At 42.1% G+C, this 18,996-nt stretch overlaps 1 protein-coding gene across 3 annotated transcripts; it reads left to right on the top strand.

Annotated features, from left to right (window-relative positions):
- The first annotated feature begins 4,656 nt into the window (after positions 1-4,656).
- b3galt2 (UDP-Gal:betaGlcNAc beta 1,3-galactosyltransferase, polypeptide 2) lies at positions 4,657-18,175 on the top strand. Of its 3 annotated transcripts, none has more exons than XM_049587428.1 (2): positions 4,657-5,492; positions 15,787-18,175. In XM_049587428.1, exon 2 carries the CDS (start codon positions 16,139-16,141, stop codon positions 17,456-17,458), a length of 1,320 nt encoding a protein of 439 aa, XP_049443385.1. In that variant the 5' UTR covers positions 4,657-5,492; positions 15,787-16,138; the 3' UTR covers positions 17,459-18,175. The 3 variants fall into 3 exon arrangements, with proteins under 3 accessions (XP_049443385.1, XP_049443387.1, XP_049443386.1); XM_049587430.1 differs by lacking the exon at positions 4,657-5,492 and adding an exon at positions 5,499-5,891; XM_049587429.1 differs by lacking the exon at positions 4,657-5,492 and adding an exon at positions 5,499-5,916.
- Positions 18,176-18,996: the final 821 nt, after the last annotated feature.

Here is an 18,996-nt window from a genome sequence, read left to right as displayed (position 1 = left end):
CAGCGCTGGTTGTTGCCCATCTGCAAGAATCCAGACAATTCATTTTGACAGGCATGCTACTACCCAAACTGCCTGCCAACTGTTTGAATTACATGCATTTTCTTATTGGATCTGCTCAGGAAAATGTATTTACATATGGATCTGACATATATTACATTTTCACTTTGTCATTAATGTGGTCGAATGCATCTCTTGGAGGCATTTTTTTTATAATTACATACTCCTTTCAGGCAGCATCTGTGACTCATGCAAACTGTTATTTTTTTAATTAATGAACACGTGCACATACATCATTAAACTGTGTTGACTGCAGGTGCAAAGCTAGTCGCTATCAGCAAAACGCATTTTTTCCCACATAATAGCCAGTGTGCCCTGTTATGATTTGAATGATAAGTCACATTTAAACCTGTGTAATTTGCGCCATAATTAGCTCCCAAGATAGTATGAAACATAGTGAATCACTGCTTCATGCTCTGTAAGCTGTCCTGTGCTATAACAGATCTGACCCCCGATTTTTGTTCATTGAACAGCAAAGTCTGAGAACAAAGACAAAGATATTCACAGAGACATCCCTGCCTGCACTTGAGGCTCTGCCACAGGATATTGCGACTGCACTCTTTAAGAGAAGCAATAACAGCTCGCATGTCATCTGAGACTGCATTTCTTAAAAGGTGTAGCGAGATAACCAACCTTTCCTTCCTCCTGCAGTGTCTGAGAGAAAAAGAGGAAGTTAAGTACAGAACAACTTGAGAAAAATGTGCTTTAGAAAGAATTAGAACAAAGAAAAAAACCACAGACTTATAAAACGGGTGAGCTCCCAGCGTGAATAGGTAGATATAACTGCATTATTTGCCATGTCAGTTAGCATTTCTTTGCAGAACTTGCCAATATGGCGAACTGACCATGACTGAAAGCATAGAAATTAGAAATTATTCAAATGTGAAAGGGTTTCCAGGTTGCTATATATGCAAATGTCGGCCCATTTGTGTTTGAACGTATTGCTTTGCATAGAAAAGAAACTGGGCTGTCCTTTCATACTTTTTAGAAGTGTTGAAACAAAACAAAAAAAATGCAAAAAAGGAATGTGGTCTCTGTCTTTATTTGCTTTTTTCCACACTAGTCCCATCTTGTGAATAGCACCTCACTTCCTGCCAAAGCATGCACATGTTTTTATTGACTTTTCACTTGAAGGCACGGGTGTTTAAATTTTGTGAGATAAAAGGAGATCACATTACAGGAGCTGTAATCTGCTTTATAAAAATGACTGCAGAGGCACCAGTAAGACATTCAAGGAAAGTAATAAAGTATGGGTTTGTGCATGTGTGCATATTTGTTTATTTTACATGAGGACATCTGTGTATATGTGTAGTGTCTGTGTGCAGGGGACTGGGTTTCTCTGAGTTCCAGCAGGAGAGGCAGACGTGGTGTTCTAAGATACTCCCCGAGCACAGGCAATTAATGATGACAATTTGAATTTTGATTCGCTGGTCTTTGCCGAGGCAGCCGGGCCAGACGAGTTGAGGAAGTCACCTATCTAATAGATGCCACATGATATTAATGTACAGAGGCGCGCCGCCTCTAACCTGGCAGCCTCGGGAAATCAATCACCACCCCAGCATTACTTTCTTTTGACAAATATGCTCTCACTGGCCAGGTAGCCGAGCTAATGGCCTCCAAAGTATATCTGTCAAAGACACAGCTCCTATTAATTATTCAGTCACCTGTGCTCCTATGCTGTGGTGCTACCTTACAATATTTACAGTGCTGCAAGAGGCCGCTCTCCCACTGGCACACTGTCCCTGAAGTGGCGAGCTGCTTTTTGCATGAGCCATAATTCCATCTGCTCCACTTCTACTGCGGGAGGGAAAGAGACAAGCTGCTTTCATCGCTTATCAAGAAGCACGGCGGTCTCTGGAGTTGCATGAGTGTAAACATGACTGAAGGCTGATGAAGGGTTCCCATTGTGTTTAAGTCATTAATGAGGCAGGTAGGGTTTCATCATCACGCTGTAGTGGAGGGAGAGAGTCAGTGCTGTCAAGGACCTCGAGTGTTGTTGTTTTTTTTGTCTCGTTAGTCTAGATGTGAAAGCATGCTAAATATAGTTGGTAATCATGTGTGAATAATGATGCATTACTAATGTGACAAACAGGGCAAAAATGTGTTTTAAAATGGTTGTGTCCAGAGAGAAACATCGCAGGCAGGGTTAAACAAAGAGCACAATGGTGGCAAATCCAGCTGTTACCAGACAACCACTGGCCACCATGCTCTTACGGAGGAGTTAAATCCCCTTTTTTTCCGCCCACAGAGGGGGAGCAGGGTGGTTGGCTTGAAGGAGGGGAAGATGAGGGAGGGAAGGGAGTGATGCTGCATTCATGTGAATGTGGGAAAAGTGGGAGGAATGAGTTTCCTTTTTGGAAATACCATCCACTTTTGCTTCCAGTTGGAAGACACGGCTTGCATTTTTTTTTCTTCTTATTTTCTTATTTATTCTCTGAATAGACCTCCATAGTTTTACTGCTCTGCTGAATTTTCACATTATAATCCCCAATCTGCAGTCAGATGTTTGTGATCATTAACCCATCGTCACATTTTCATTATATTCCCAGTCACAGGAAAACAATGCCTTTTTGGACATGGACATAAAGCAATAAACACTGACTTATTCTTTCTGTTTTATAAGCCAAAACTCTGCAAAACAAGACATAAGATCTTTGTCAGGTTGCTTCATCTTCCTCTTTTGTTTTGACATGTTACTTAATGTGACAGTCAACAATCAAGTATCAGTTAGTAATCAGCTTTGACAGACAGCTTCAAATAAATACATGACCACCTACCAAAAGTATGTAGAAGCACCACACCTATATGTCTGTTAAACATACTCCAAGGATTAAGCTGCTGCTACTCATCTAGGAAAGTTTCCAGCAGTGTCTGGGACCTGTGCAGCAGAGATTTGCTCCCATTCAGCCTCAGTAGCATTAGTGAGGTCAGCCACTGATGTCGGGCGATAAGGCCTGACTTGCAGTCAAGATTCCAGATCATCCAGAAGGTGCTCTGTTTAGGCAGGACGAGTTTTTCCACACTAAACGCCACTGTCTTGGCTTTGTGCATAGGGGCATTATCATGTTGAAACAGGAAAGGGCCTCGCCCAAACTGAGGCAACAAAGTAGGAAGCACAAATCATTGTTTGCTGTACGAGTAAGATTTTCCCTCATTAAAACTCCTAACCATTAAAAACTGCCTCAGACCAAAAATACTCAAAGGTATATAGACAAGTTTGTCCATATGGCATATGGCTATACATACAGTGTAAAATGGTGAATCACTGCTCAGTTTTCTACTCAAATTGCAACTTGTAATTAAATATATGTAATTTTAAAGCCACAGTTCTGAATTTGTATCAGTGACATTATCCTTGTTTTTGTTAGTGCTTATCTAAAAACTGTTTTGTATGGTTGTGCCGCATCATATTGTATCGTAATTATCTTACTGCATGGTATAGTATTGCATTGTGACGTGTCGTAGGGTATGGTATGGTGTATGAAAGCTTTCATGGAGGCTTATAGTTTCATGAGGGTAAGTTTTACAATTTTATTGTAGCGTAAAAATATGGTATACAAAAAAGGAAAATGAATGTCTTTTACAAAGCTATGGAAGCTGAGAACAAGTGTGCATGCTGTTATTATTATTTTTTATTGCTGTTATCTTGAGATTACAAATCTTGATTTCTCATGATAGAGGGAACATTTCTGTTGATTCTTGACAAAAGGCAGATTTCCCAGGATAAGGGAATTTATCACTGGGTTATTATGGAGAACTCAATAATGAGTGTCTGGTTCATTTGACTACCCCTGATTTCAACCTACAAGATCACCATCATGATTGTTGGGGTCCTGTTAGAACTTGATTGAAATAAATTCCCGAACAGTAATGGGTACTTCTTGATGTGGCTTTTTCAGCTTACATAAGTTGCTACAGTTGTGAAATTGTCACCATCTATACATGCTGGCATGGCACTCCCGATCTCTGATAACCATTATGAATAATAAAAGGAAACAACCTTTTTGTTTCTTGTTAGTGCAGGTTGATTATCACCTCTAACTTAAGATAACATCCGTTTACACAAGATAGCAAAATGAATAACTTGTGATTCTGAGATAACGGCATTAAAAAAAATGCAAGTGTGGCTCTACATGGCTTCTATAGAAAACACATTGTACTAGGAAACATAACATTAAAAAATCTCTAAAACAAATATTTCTAGAGGCTCTTAAATGTTTTATGAGTCCCTTCTTGTACAATAAGATTTAGAAAATATACTGTACCTTTTTCATTGCTGTATCCAAACATAAAAACTCCCATTTAATTTAATCACCCTCAAACTTTAATAATTTTTTTCTCTAAATGTGTCCAGTAATAATAGCCTGGAACAAGAATACAATAACAGTAATCACACAGGCCGCACCTTTAGCAACTTTTAATTATAACAGTGTGTGTTGGAACACATTTGAGCTGGGGCGTGTGTGTGTGTGTGTGTGTGTGTGTGTGTATGTGTGTGTGTGCTGATGAAGGGGGGAGGGGGGGGGGTTCACCCACACCCCTTGAACGCAGCATGAGCGTCTAACAGGGTCACGTGAGATGCTCCGCTAATAATGCAGTGACGTGGTAGAGTTCCGTCAGTAGAGCGGTGTCTGACAGCCTGCTTGCCCGGGCCAGCAGCTCCCTTGCCCGGCTGGGGAATCCGACAGGGCTCGGTCCAAGACAGAGCGAGGGAAAGACCCGTGGAGAAGAAAAACAATAAGGAGCGGGCTGATAAACGGAAGTGAAAGTAGACGACTAGTTGTTTTTGTTTTTCCTTCAGGACTCGGGGAGCATGTTTTGGCAGTGACAGGACTCAGAGGTGGGAGAGGATATAATTTTTTATTGTGTTTTTCTCCATTGCTTTCACTGCGCTCATACTGTACATCAGCCCGCCGAGCCTCGTGAAGGACCAGCCGCACTCCTGCTGCTCTGCCGCCGCTGCTGTCCCCTCCTCATAGCGGATCGGGCTCCGGATAAACGTGTGTGGATGCTGTGATGATTTCTTTTACATGTTTACATTAAATAACACCTCTGGGGAGAGAGATAAACTAGGATAAGATCAGGAAACAACAGTGAAACAGCGAGGGGAGGCAAAAATATTTATCAAGTAGTGAGGCAGAGGGAGGCTGTGGTGTATAACGGACACAAGGAGCAGGAGAGAGGAGGAGTCGCAGCAGGAGAACCAAAAACCTGCAGGTTTGTTGAGCCTGTGGGAATGAGGACGAGGAGGGACGTAACACATCCAAGGTGTCAGTGTGATTAGAGAAGAGGGAGCTGGAGGAAGAGAAGGCGTTAAAGCGCAGGTTGTTCCCAGTCCAAGGAGGCGGTGATGGCGGGTAAAGGCACCGGGGTTCACACGCTCCGTCAGCCGACCGCAGCCCTGTCAGCAGCCGCAGCAGCATGAGGAGGAGGAGGTACGCAGCACTGCACGTCTCATCAGTCCTCCACATCCTCATTATTCATTTAGCCTTCCCCGCCCTCCTCTCCCCTCCATTACATCCAGCCAGTCACCCTTCCCAGCCGCCTTGACTAGTATCCATCCATCCATCCATCCATCAATACATTCATCCATCCATGCCTTTCCTCTGTGTCCCAGCACCCTGCATGTCCTCTCCATCAGGCACTTTTTTGGACCTCAAGTTGCTTTCTAAAATGTTGCAGTGACAGTCAGGAGCCCCTCAGCCAGGTGTTGGAGGCAGGTGTACCACTGGAACATTAAGAAAGCTTTGATTTGTGTAATTACTTCCCCCCCAAAAGGTGGATTGTGAAGATTTCATTCATCCTTGCCCAGAGCAGATCAGAGATTCTGGAAGGTACAATCCCTGACATCAAACAGGGGTCAGTAATTCGTACTGTATTCCTTTACATAGATTCAAGTTTAGGAAACTCCTCCTTGGACCTGCCAAGAGGCGAGGCCAGGGAGTTCCCATTGATCCAGTTCAATTAACAGGGCTTTTTATCCACTTCATCACGTCCAGCTGCCTGAGCTATTTGGCACTGAAAGCCTGTGCATGCTAACTGCTGAGATGGACATTAAAAAGGAAAAAAAAAAAAAACACAGCAGCTAAGCTCACCATCTGGGTATTCACTCTGCCCACTAGACTATGAAACTTTAATAGGGTCTAATTTTCAAACCACCTCATAATTTATTGCTGTGGTGTCTGAACCGACATCTCCGAAAAGAGTCGAAGCGAGGAGAATACGGTGGGGCTTTATTAACGAAGTAAAGCAGAAATACTGTTAGAATTAAATCCAGTGGTAAAAGTTGGCAGCAGCACAATGACAAAGGTTGGATATTGCTCTCACTGAGTGGAAGAAAATCACTGTCATATAATATTTACTACAGCTACAATAGCTCGGAGCTGCCAAAGCTTTATTTCCCAGAAGGCTCTTTTATTTTTGAGTCCATTTTTAAGAGGCGGCTCGATCCTTTGTTACAGCCTTTTTTAAAGGACAAATTAATCCAAATGTTGCACTATAATTCAACATTATATGGCTTTGACTCGGACGTTAAAGGATCAGTTGAGTACAGAAGATTTTTTCACTAGTTTTTTATCTTATTTTGGAAAGTCTTGAGATGTCAGTCTCTGCCCTGGTGAATGGGATTATGTTTGTTGGGGCTCGCAACATGGGGAAGATACTTGTAACACTCCATTAAGGGGTTAAATAATGTTTATATTCATTCACTGCCTTATGTTTTATTATCAATTTATCATTTGGTCAATTGGAAATGTCAGAAAACAATTTAAAAAATGTAAATTACAGTTTCCTAAAACCCAAGATGACATCTAAAATTGTTTTTTTTTTTTTTTTTTTTGTCAAAGCAACAGCCAAAAACCGAAACATTCCGTTTACTGTCACATTACACAAGGAATACCATAAAATCCTCTTAATATAGAAGCTGAAATTGGGGAGTGTTTGGCATCTGTGCTTAGAAAATGACCGAAACACTTATCAAAATAGTTGCGGAATATATATCTGTCGATCAGCTAATTGATTAATGGACCTATAGTTTCCTCATATTCTTGATTTATATGCCGAGGTCACAGGGAACTAGTTTCAGTCAAAACAAAATACCTCCCAGAGGCAGAGATGGTCAGAACGGCGGCAAATAAAAGGTTAGATACCACCAGAAAGAGAGCGATAGATGTAAGAGAGGAGAAACGGGGGTTTGGTCATTTGGATGAACTGACCCTTTAAGGATTAGATATGGTCATGTTTTGTGATTGGGGACTCAAGTGGCCTGGCCCAGATCTGACCAGTCTCTAGTGATGAAGGTTAAAAAAAAAACCCACAGCTGGCCATCCAGTGTCACTCATCTGCTCTGCAACACTTAGCGAGAAGGCAACCCTCCCCCTCCCAGCGGTCCTATCCTAGTTGAGTCAGATATACACCAAACATTTTCAAAGGGTCAGTTCACTCAAATACCCCCCAAAAAACGTTTTATCTATCTCTCGCAGTTTTTTTATGGAAACTATTTCTTGGATAGGGTTTTGTTCTCATGAAAACTTTACACAGGAAAGTCTGTGGATTATCCAGGGGCGCTGATTTTTTTTTTTTTTTTGTCTTGTTCTTTTTGTAAAGAGATGTTGCTTTTATATTTCTAAAATGTAATATTAATGCTTTGAGCACCACAACTCAATTCCATTGTGTTTTGGCTGTGGCCCAAATCTCAGAGTACAATCTTTCGTAACCTCAGCAGACAAAAGTGAAACTGTTTGCATGAGTTAATATACCACTAGGATCGAGTCACTGATGGAATTCTAGCAGGTATGTAGACACAAGGAAACACAAAAAAAAGGAAAAATAAAGTGTCAAAGACCAGCGTCACCTGTTGCCCGGTTGCTTAATTCAAAAACTGGACAAATGCAATAAAAACATTATTTTTCATAAATAAAATAATAAGTAATTTGGCAAATTTTAGTATTATAGCCATTATTTGCATTTGTATCCAACTAATATCTCTCTTACCAGTATTTTCTAAACAGGGCTCCTTGTAGGCTACTTCCGAAGTTGCCAAGGGCTACGAGCTAGATTGTAGAGTAGCTCCGCTATTTTTTTTTTCTAAATTTAAGTAAGTAAGTTAGGCAAGCTGTTACAGCTGAACACTGATGGAGACCAACTGAGAGTGATGTTAGTTGGCAGGCAAGCAGAGAAGTTAGCAGTTAGCCTAAAGTGATAGATAGCTCACATAGATGCTGTAAGAAATCAAGAGTCGCAGCCTGTTCTCATTCCGAAGTATTCAAATACTACCGCTTCGTCAGGGATTTCGCAGTGGTATGAAACAAGGCCAAGTGGCAGCAGTATAACGCTGCTGGACATAACCTTTCACATTGTCATGATAGGCTGCCATTGGCCCAAAGCACCTTGTATGATCAGCCGCCGGATGGCGTCAAGTTGAAAAGCTGCCGGTAACTTTTTCATATAAGGAGCTGGAAAGTCCCTATAGGGCGGGTGGGAGGGATGGTGCATGGATCCAACAAACCCCAACCTTTCAACTAGGAGCCTGGTATTGGCTTTCCGAATTTCTAAACCTAACCATGTACTTTTGTTACCTAAACCCAACCATGTGCTTCTGTTGAGGTCCTGGTGTTGGTAGACAGTAAATGACAGTAGGGCTGCGACTAAAGATTTTTTTTTCATTGCCGATTAATCTGTCAGTTATTTTCTTGATTTAATTGATTAATTGTTTGATCAATAAAATGTCAGAAAATGGTGAAAAATGTCAACCAGTGTTGTCCAGAGCTCAAGACGATGTCTTGAAATGTCTTGTTTTGTCTTCAACCCAAAGATATTCAGTTTACTGTCATAGAGGAGTAAAGATACCAGAAAGTATTCACATTTAAGAGACTGAAATCAGAGAGGTGTGACTCAAACAGATGAATCATCAAATTAATTTGCTGCTAATTTAAAAGTTGACTATTAATTGATTAATTGTTGCACAAACACAATGTAATGATACCCACGTCTGTATAGATAATGGATAGTGTTAACATCCAGTTTAAAATCAATTCTCAATGAACACATCTGGAGCATGTCAGGTTGTGCTGGATGAAGGGGTACTTGACTCCATCTGACAGGGGTGTCGGGGTACGTGCGCCAAAAAACAAAAAAGTTGGGAGCCAATTTTTCATTATTTGCTCAATATTATGAAAAACCCATACTTCACTTTGGTAAAAGAGAATTGGGATGACCAGTTTGTCAAATAACTCTCACAGAAAGTTAGGAAAAGGAAGAGCAACAACAACAACAACAACCCTCACCTCTATTTCACTTGTTTTCTTGGCCGTGAACTCTTCTCTGCAATCAGATAGTAAACAACAGTCAGAAAATGACAGATTGTTGAGGAAGAGGGCAGTTGAATAAGGGAGGAAAGTGACCAGGACAAGGAGCGTTTAAGATGAAACCACAGCAGCACTGAGGGGAGAGGTGTGGACTTGATAGCAGTCTGTACTTTTAAGTGACTGCTCTGGATGAAGCCTGGGAGTGAATTCCCTGGAACATCATTTTTAAGGTGTGTCCAGCAGCACCTTGTGAGAACAAAACAACTATGAAATTCCTGAAACTCATTGCTGTGCGTGCCAAGCAACAGTTGCAGAACAAGTAGCTCAGTTGTTTCTCGCTAACGTAAGCACTAAGAAAGCAACAGTAAGAGAGTTCTCAAAGAGAGAGTGAGCGATTGAAGGTGAGGTTGTTCCATAGATAAAAATATTTTTTTTTAGACTCAGATTTAGGTTTGGATATTGTTTCAGTTTTAAAAATTCGGATTCTGCATATTGAATCCGGTTCTTATCAAATTTTGGTTCTGTTGACAATATTTTTAGAGATGAAAACAGAACAGACATTTCAAGAACAAAAATTAACCAACCTTCGTTCCTGGCATATTTCGACTATCATCAGTAAATTGTCAGCTGTGATGGGAAGGTTTCTTTTTCCTTTCAATTGGGCTGTACAAATAAAAAAAAAATTACAAACCAAAACTACTTGAATGAAAAAATGGAAAAGTATAACCAAAAAATTCGGGAACAGGAAAAAATATTTAAAAGACAGTTTCTATGAATGTTAGAGAAAGTGTATATCTGCAACACAAAGTCAGCAATTGACCAATCCCAAGGCTGCTCCCTGTAGTTACTGTTGTGAATCAGACAAGCTTGACAAAAAGAGACATGGTGCCACCAGTTCTGTTTAGTTGGGTGCCACAGTGGGCATAAGCCAACGCTAAGGGCTGCAGTATGTAACAGAACATATTCACTGACGTCATTTTCATCCAAATAAATGTAGTTACTTTAGAGAGGCAAGTAACATACAGAGATAATATAACAAAGAAATGTTAGCCTTGATCTTCCCCGGCTAATTCGTGTCATCTTGAAAATATATCTGCAATCAACCTATCTCTGCTTTCCCAAATCTCTAACGTTACCTTAGGAATATGGAGGAAGTGAACATGGCTGACACAGGTGATCTAACATTAGACTGCCTTCTCCTGATGTAGCTCTTGCCTAGCTAGTTAGCTAACATTTTGCTAACAACAGGTGTCTTAAAAAGTGATCCAACCAACTTGTATTCTTACCAGACTAAGATAAAGAATCAAATGAAAAACATTATCACTAATGTTAGGTCAGTAAGTGCAACACTCAATGGTTCTTTATAGAATTAAGGCTAAATTTAACAGGAATAGCTTAGTTTTTATTTCCTAGCAAACACTGTCGGATGTCGAATTAACATTGAGATTACAACTCTCGTGCATCAAAACTGAAAACCTTGCTGAACAGAGTGAGAGAATTTAAATAGGGAATTTATGGCTGCTGGCTGATATGATTTCAAATTTGGTACTGAATCTAACAGTACAGCCACTGCTTTTAATGTCAGCTTATTGTTTGGGTTATAAAGAAAAAAACAAAAAAACAGAGATGAAAGAAGTATTCAGATCCTTAATTCAAGTAAAAATATTATCAAATAAAATAATATTACAAATTAAAAATAATCCAGTATGATTAAACGTCTTAAAATTGAAATAAAGTGCACAGAGGGATTATCAGCAAAGTGCACTGTGCTGTACTGGCAGAAATGGAATACAGTATAATAAGTGTGTTTTCTTTAGTGTATAATCACCTGGAAATAATAATCATCGTGTTTTCATTCCCCACATAGGGAACTGATCCTTGTCCACTGAGTCCCCCAGGTTCCACTGCCATATTTCTACAGTAGCCCAGAATGGACAAACCAAAGGCTGGCTCTAGATAGGGCAATTCACATTTTCGCGTCAGCCATTGTGTTAGCAGACCCTCCCTGATGAGCTGTGTTGGAGAAACACTGATTTTCTTTTTAACGTGAAACTGCTTTATTTAGTGTTTTTACTGGTTTAATTCACCAAGTTTGTTTTTTGGAGAGGAAGAGACCCCTGCAGAGTATTTGACTCCCAGTAAAACATCTAACATCTGAACATCTGGATCTTAAGTTATCAGGGGTAAAAAAAATGAGCACACATTATCAGGTGCTGCACTAGCGGCCCGTTTTCGACATGCTAAACAGCGTTGGAGAAACCCTGGTTTGTAATGTGAAACTGCTTTATTCAGTGTTTTCACAGGTTTTAATCACCTGGTGTAATTATTACTGATGTTGTGGCCAGTGTTGGGAAGTAACTAGTTACATGAAATTAAATCACAAAATGAACAAGCGTGCACTGATTTTCGTGCATTTCGGTGAAACTGCAGGGGCTGCTCTTTAAAAGGTGTGGCCCTCGCACTGAGGTCGGTGCTTGGGCCCTAATGAAATTGTAATCAGTTACAGTTACTAAGAAAAAATGTAATTAAATCACAGTCACTAATCAGAATGGTGGGGATCACAAAAGAGTCACATCTGAATGTACTATTTAAAAAAAGCTTATATAATATTCTGTCGCTTGGCATCTTTTCACCATGCAGGAATGTCAGTTGTAACACCAAATTCTGTGACCCAGTAGCAGACAACAGTAAAAAAAATTGTTGAGTTTTGTGAGTTGTTGAGTGGTCAGGGTTAGGGTTTAGGGGCTGGGTCATGGATTCTGACAGGGTAGGGTTAGGGTGATCACATCTGTCCTATTTCCAGATGTTTTTCAGCTTTATTGCCCAGTACTAAATATTTGTTTGAAAAGTAATGAAAAAGTAATCAAATGCAATAACTCACATTCCTTTGATGAAGTCATTACAATAGTTACATTATTTATTACATTTTTAACAGGGTAGCTGTTACATTTCAAAAGGAACCTTCCCAACACTGGTTGTAGTTAGCCAAGGTTGAACTACTTTTAACTACTTTATACACTTCTGGGTAGTGTTGTGTAGCAATTCATTAGACTTTATGATGATATTAAGTTGATCTTTGACATTGCAAACAGCAGTGTAACTAAAACAGTGAAATAAATGGAATAGAGTAATATTCAGCCAATTCAGTTTAGTTGAATAGTGCTGCCTTGAAGCAACGAGAGCTGAAGGTTTATCTGTCAATTGACAGAAAATTATGCAGTAGCTGTTTTGATGATCTGTAATTGAAAGTCATTTGCTGCTTCCCCTCTCTAAAATATGATTATTTGAAGTCATATATGATAGTAATTGAAATTTCTCAAGGTTTTAGACTGTTGGTTGGACAAAACAAGCGATTTCAATAAGTTATTTTGGGCTCATGGGAAATTATATTGGCTATTTTTTTTTTATTATTTTTTTTTTTTTTTTACAGATTTTTAACTACTTATAGACAAAACAATATATGAATTGAGAAAATAATACCAATCATTGGTGGCAACACTAGGAGCTATGGTCCTTATTCAGCCACAACAAACATGATCTCTTTGTTCAAGTTGTCATATGACCTTTGTCAGGGAATTTTTTTAATAACTCAGACTTTCCTTACCCTGACAAAGGCCATGCACCCCACTCTAATATTAAAATTCATCATAAATGCAGTGGTTGAATGAGGATTGTTGCTCCAAGGCAGTGAACCTCAGTCAGCTACATAATCAGTCAGGCCTGTTTCAATAAAGCAGAATTTAACCTCTAACATCAGTGAACACTCTAAACGCCTCACAAGCGGGAGCTGTATTTGTCTTGGGGAAAATGTGTCACTATCACAACGAAGTGCACTGCTTTACTGAATGAAGGTCGTATCCTCATCGGCATCAGGGAGGCTTGTTTTGCATGCATTACACACAATGTGGAGGCAAAAACGGGCTAGGCTGTTAAGACAGGCGTGGAAACAAAGAAAGCAAACTGCGGAGGATGGCCTTCACACCTCGCTGTGGAAGGTTTCTCCTCCTTTTGCTCTATTTTTCATCTCTAGGTTTGAAGATGATGTGGTGACAGAGACAACACTATAATGCATGCCTAGTATGTCACCAGTGTGTCACTCCCCCAGCCTTCATTCTGATTATTGACCGCTGCAGAATCGCTGGGGCTTTAATTAGTGCTAGTGTAACTAATTGGCTTGCATATAAGTGACATTGATGGGAGGCAAGAAAATGAATTAATGAGGAGAGGCATTGGCAGATTAAATGGAACCGCTAAAAAGTAAAAATGGCCTCCCAATGAAATTGGCATTTACGTTGAAAACAAAAAAACAAATTCACACACTCGACCGGTCATGGTCGTCTGCATGTGGGTGGGTGTAGGCATCCATTACGTGTGTGTTTACCTCTGTGTACATGTGTATTTAAATATGCGAATGCCACTCTGTGTGTGCACACTTCATCAGAGCTCACGTAACTAGATGTTCATTTAGTTGACAGGAGAAATCTCTCAAGCGTTGGATATGCTTTGATGTAAAGTATGTTAACCTTTAAAACAAAGCCAGCCCTGGCCCCTCTCATTCTCCTGTAATTGCTTGCGCTGGGTAAGCACACTCGCCTGAAAAGGTTATCGTGTTCCTTGCCAGTTGTCATGATGAATGAGCAAACATAGCAGGAAATGAAAATTGGAAGTTTAGAAAATCTGCCTCACACTGAGCCGGCATGTAGCATTGGCACAAAATAATGCTCTGTTGTTTGGTAGCCACAAATTATTAAAAAAAGCAAGCAAACAAATAAACAAAAAGGCAACGCAGGCAGTCAGTAAATTAACACTCAGGGAGGAAGGATGGATTCAAGACTTGCACTGCTGCTACATTAATATTCACTAGAGTGTAGTACACCCTGCAAGTTTCTGCTGGCATATTCTCTTTTCCCTGGTGATGCGTGTGTGATTTCACATGCACAACAATGATGATGCATGTGTCTATTGTGGGTATAATTATGTGTGATGTGCATGTGCATCTTCAGTGCGGGACTGTACTCACAAGATGTGTTTGTTGTGCATGTCGTTAAGTCTGCTCCACATTAGATTTTGTGTTAGGGGGTCTGTGAACACACAAAAAAACATGATTATGTGTGCAGTATTTGACGTGCATATGATTATATGCGATGCACGGTAAATTTTGTGCTTGTGCAAACTGATTGTTTGCTTTGGTGAGTGAGAGAATCAGTGTGTGCATACGTGATAGCCTTCCCTTGGTGCACAACTCCCTGTGGGCAGATGCAATCATTCACGTCACATTGTGCCTGCCTTGATGCATGTCTGTGTGACTGCATGTGTATGTTTACATTGCCTTTTATGTCCTGCAATAATGGCTGTTTGTGGTGGTAGATCGAGCAGCCTGGGTGGTCTCAGCTAGACAGTAGGCAGCGTTGATAAGCTGAAGGTGGAAGGTGAATGGCGGGTGAAGGCTGTTATCGCCAGGGGCTGGCTTAGGCTTCGGCACCACTGCCTGCTGGACCCTGAAAACTCATTTTGACAGATGCATCTCCACCCTAGCTGTCGACGCGTGGTGGGGGGCTGATGACACTCGCTCGCCCAAGCGGCTCAGTGTAACGTTCGCCGGCATCACGTTGAGCAAACCTGCAATTTATACTTCTGCCCCAGGCATTAAGCTGAATAATGACATGCAAGAGGCAACCACCACCTCACCATGCCCGACACCAGACAGCCAGCTCATAGACTCCATAAAGAATGTGATAGAGTATTTTCTATTCCTCACTATTTTAGAGTCTTACCTGTGAGACGAGTTTGTGATGATCTAGGGAAAGTTCCTATTTTCTGTCACTGTGTGAAGTAAAAGGACTTGTTTAGTCAGTTGTGTTTATTCTGAGATTGATTTACTCTGAAAATGTATGCTGTATTTCAGCGACGAGCCACACATCTGGATGCGCCTTTTTTCAAACACACAGATGCACTGTCATTTTTACAGCTGCAGTCTTCCCTCCTGTCACTGACCTGCTCGCAACAGTATGCTCTAAATCTCCCAGTTTCTCTCCACAGAAAGCCACATCCCCAGAGCCCACTGTGGTCTACATCCCTGCCCAATCAAAGATGCTACAACGCTGTCATATTGATTCAGCTTCTCCCTTTCAAAATGTTAAGTCAGCTTACCAAAAGTGCCATTTACCATAGTGGCCACTGCATCCGCGGAAAGCTCTAATTGGGGCTTTTGCATCTGGAAGAAATTAATTCAGAATTACTCTGAGTGTGTCAAAACAAACCATAAATAAAATGATTAAGCAATAGGCTCGGTTCTCCCCACAAGTGGAATAAAAAACACATCTGCAACTCAGACAATTGACATGTGGCTCAGTGCCAGTGAATAGGAGGTGCTTTTTGGACCGCTGCCCACACTGTTTTCTCTGTTTCTTTTTTCTCTTTTCAGATTACAGGGAGCATACACAACGGAGGTGACCCTTATCATATCCTGAAGGAGACGAGACATAGAGCATGACCTTGTGTTTGTCTACAGTGCCAAAGAAGAGCCAGGGAGAAGCCTCCATGGCCAGAGAATCATCGCCTTCCTAGCTCCATCAGGAGCCCTTTTAACCCTGCTGCAAGCTGCACTTGGGGGCTCAAACGTTCCCCTGACTCCACCAGGAGGCTCGCTCCAACCCATCTGCCAGCTCAGATAAACCTCTGACTGTTGGCAACCACATGTTTGAGGTGACTGTGTGTGACCGCCGCCGCCGCCCATTCTCGAGCAGCAGCAGCTTCCTGCGACCCCGATCTGCACCATGCAGTGGAGACGGCGGCACTGCTGTCCCATCAAGATGACCTGGACCGTCAAGCGTTCGCTCTTCCGCACCCACGTGGCCGGCCTTCTCTCGCTGGCTCTGCTCTTTACCCTCTTCTTATTTTTCAGCCACCAGGACTGGCTGCCGGGACGCAGTGGGCCCCGGGAAAACCCGCTGGCCTACACTGTCAGAGGCTTCCGCAGCCCCAAGGGAGAAACCAACCAGAGCAGCTCCCTGAGGAGCCTGTGGAGGGAGACGGGGTATACAGCGCCAAAGCCTCTGCTCAACCTTAGCTCTCAGCAGGTGGGTGGGGCAGTGGGGGAGGCAGAAGGAGGGGGAGGAGGAGCCAGGATGGGCGTAATGGGGCTTGGGGACTCCATGAGCACTAACAACAGTTTACAGAAGGAGATGGGCGTGGGAGGGAGGCTTAGTGCTCAGCCCTACCGCTACATCCTGAACGAGCCCTTCAAGTGCAGGGACAGCACGCCCTTCCTCATCCTCCTCATCGCTGCAGAACCGGGCCAGGCAGATGCTCGCAACGCCATCCGCCAGACATGGGGGAACGAGAGTGTAGCAATGGGCTTGGGGTTTGTCCGTCTTTTCCTGCTCGGCACAGGAAAAAGCTCAGACACCTACCTCCAGAGCAGCATAGAGGAAGAGAGCCGCGTTCACCACGACATCATCCAACAGGACTATCAGGACACTTACTACAACCTGACCATCAAAACCCTGATGGGCATGAACTGGGTGGCCACCTATTGCCCACACGCCTCCTATGTGATGAAGACAGACAGTGACATGTTTGTCAATACCGAGTATCTCATCCAAAAGCTGCTGAAGCCTGAGCTGCCTCCTAAGCAGAGGTACTTTACCGGCTACCTGATGAGGGGCTATGCACCAAACCGAAACAAGGACAGCAAGTGGTACATGCCGCCAGAGCTGTACCCAAGCGAGCGATACCCGATATTCTGCTCAGGCACGGGGTACGTGTTCTCAGGGGACATGGCCGAGCTGATCTACCAGGCCTCTCTCAGCATACGCAGGCTGCACCTGGAGGACGTTTACGTGGGGATCTGCCTGGCAAAGCTGCGCATCGACCCAGCGCCCCCTCCCAACGAGTTCCTCTTCAATCACTGGCGGGTGTCTTACTCCAGTTGTAAGTACAGCCACCTGATCACATCCCATCAGTTCCACCCCAATGAACTCATCAAGTACTGGAACCACTTGCAGAGCAACAAGCACAACGCCTGTATCAACATGGCCAAGGAAAAGAACGGCAGGTACAGACACCGAAAGTTTCATGGAGAGAGGCCTCCATGATGCATCCTGTGAGACTACCACCCGCCTCAACAAAGGGAGATGGGCGCACTGTAACTACAGCTGGTGGAGGGCATATTGAACTCAGCACTATACACTATATGGGGAAAAGCACATTGTTTTTGGTATTGTGTACAGTCGATGATCCAAACTATTTTTTTAATTTGAGAAAAAAAATGTTAAGTATTGTAAACCTGTTGAGCTATTTCTAAAGGGAAGTGCGATAACGAGCATGCACAAAATGTGCTGCAGCTCAAGAGCGGTGTTTATGATAATTCAGGTGCCAACAGAAAGGTGGTAATTCAAGCTCCAGTTAATGTGAGGGCTCTCCTCTAAAGGGTAGTACAGTATGTCGCACTCTACAAATCTCAAAAAAAAAAAAAAAAAAGACACAATTGTGTTTACACAGACAAAGGGAAATGCACATGTATAATGTCGAAAGTTACACTACCTAAATATGAATGAAAGTATCTTTGACGTTGACCAGTTATGCTGCCCTGTTTCTCAGTGTTTACTTTACAGATTTATTAAAGTACACGACTCTAAAGAGAAGGTTTATCCGTCATATACTGTATTTTATTTTCAAAAAATCTACATGAAAGCACTCATGTCACGTCAGAGATGACTGAGATTGTATTTTTTAAAGCTTTACATTGAGTATGACTCTGCACTTGAGCAAATGTGCAATGAATTAATTAACAATTAAATGTACTGAACTCATATTGTGTGTAGTGTGTGGTTTATCTGGGACTCTTTTATACATTCAAGTATCATTTCTGGTGTCTTTACAAGCCATGGGCAACACAAATAGGACTGGAACATAATTCAGTGTTACAGTTTATCGACTTTCATCTCATGTTATGATATACCATGACATTTCATAAAATTCTGTTGTCAAAAGTCAATGATTATAAGCACATTTTCTTCATGAGCTGAGAAAGGAAGGCCTCGTGTCCACCAAAGCATTTTTTCTCAGCTGAAAACAGCAGATCCTTCTTAGGAAACGCCCAACTGGGGAGTGCTTAAGAGCACTTTGGAGGTGCAGCCTTTTTTCAGCTGAGACACTCTGGTTGCGTCTGGTTGCTATGATACGGAATATTTGCAGAAGAAAAAATATCAGCACAAGGGAGAGTACTTGCTCTGGCCCTTGCCCTGGATGAAGGAAAGGCTGCTTCACATAGGGAGAGAAAACAGACAAGCCGGTCTGTGTGGGTTTATGAGAGGAATTATGTTAATAACGTATAGTGACATGTTTCTTCTCCATTGCTTTTATTGTTCAGCGCTTGTACACATGAAGCCCTGGTCAGACCAAAGATTCATGAGAGAAAAGTTGCAGTGGTGTGAAGTGGCCAGTCTGAGCTCAAGCAGGCTGCTGGTGTCACCTGCAACTCAGCTGGTCAAAGTGCCGGTGGCTGGTTTTAGAATGTAAAGCATGTCACCTGTTTCAACATCCAATCAGTCTGCTGGTTAAATGAACGCAGACGGCGTGTTTGCTTGCTGCAGCAAGTGCTCTGTCCCCACAGAGCTCTCTGTTTCCATCC

The sequence above is a fragment of the Epinephelus fuscoguttatus genome, linkage group LG10, assembly GCF_011397635.1.
Source record: "Epinephelus fuscoguttatus linkage group LG10, E.fuscoguttatus.final_Chr_v1".
NCBI lineage: Eukaryota > Metazoa > Chordata > Actinopteri > Perciformes > Serranidae > Epinephelus > Epinephelus fuscoguttatus.
Note: the sequence above shows the minus strand (reverse complement) of the source record. Positions and strands in the feature narration are given on the sequence as shown.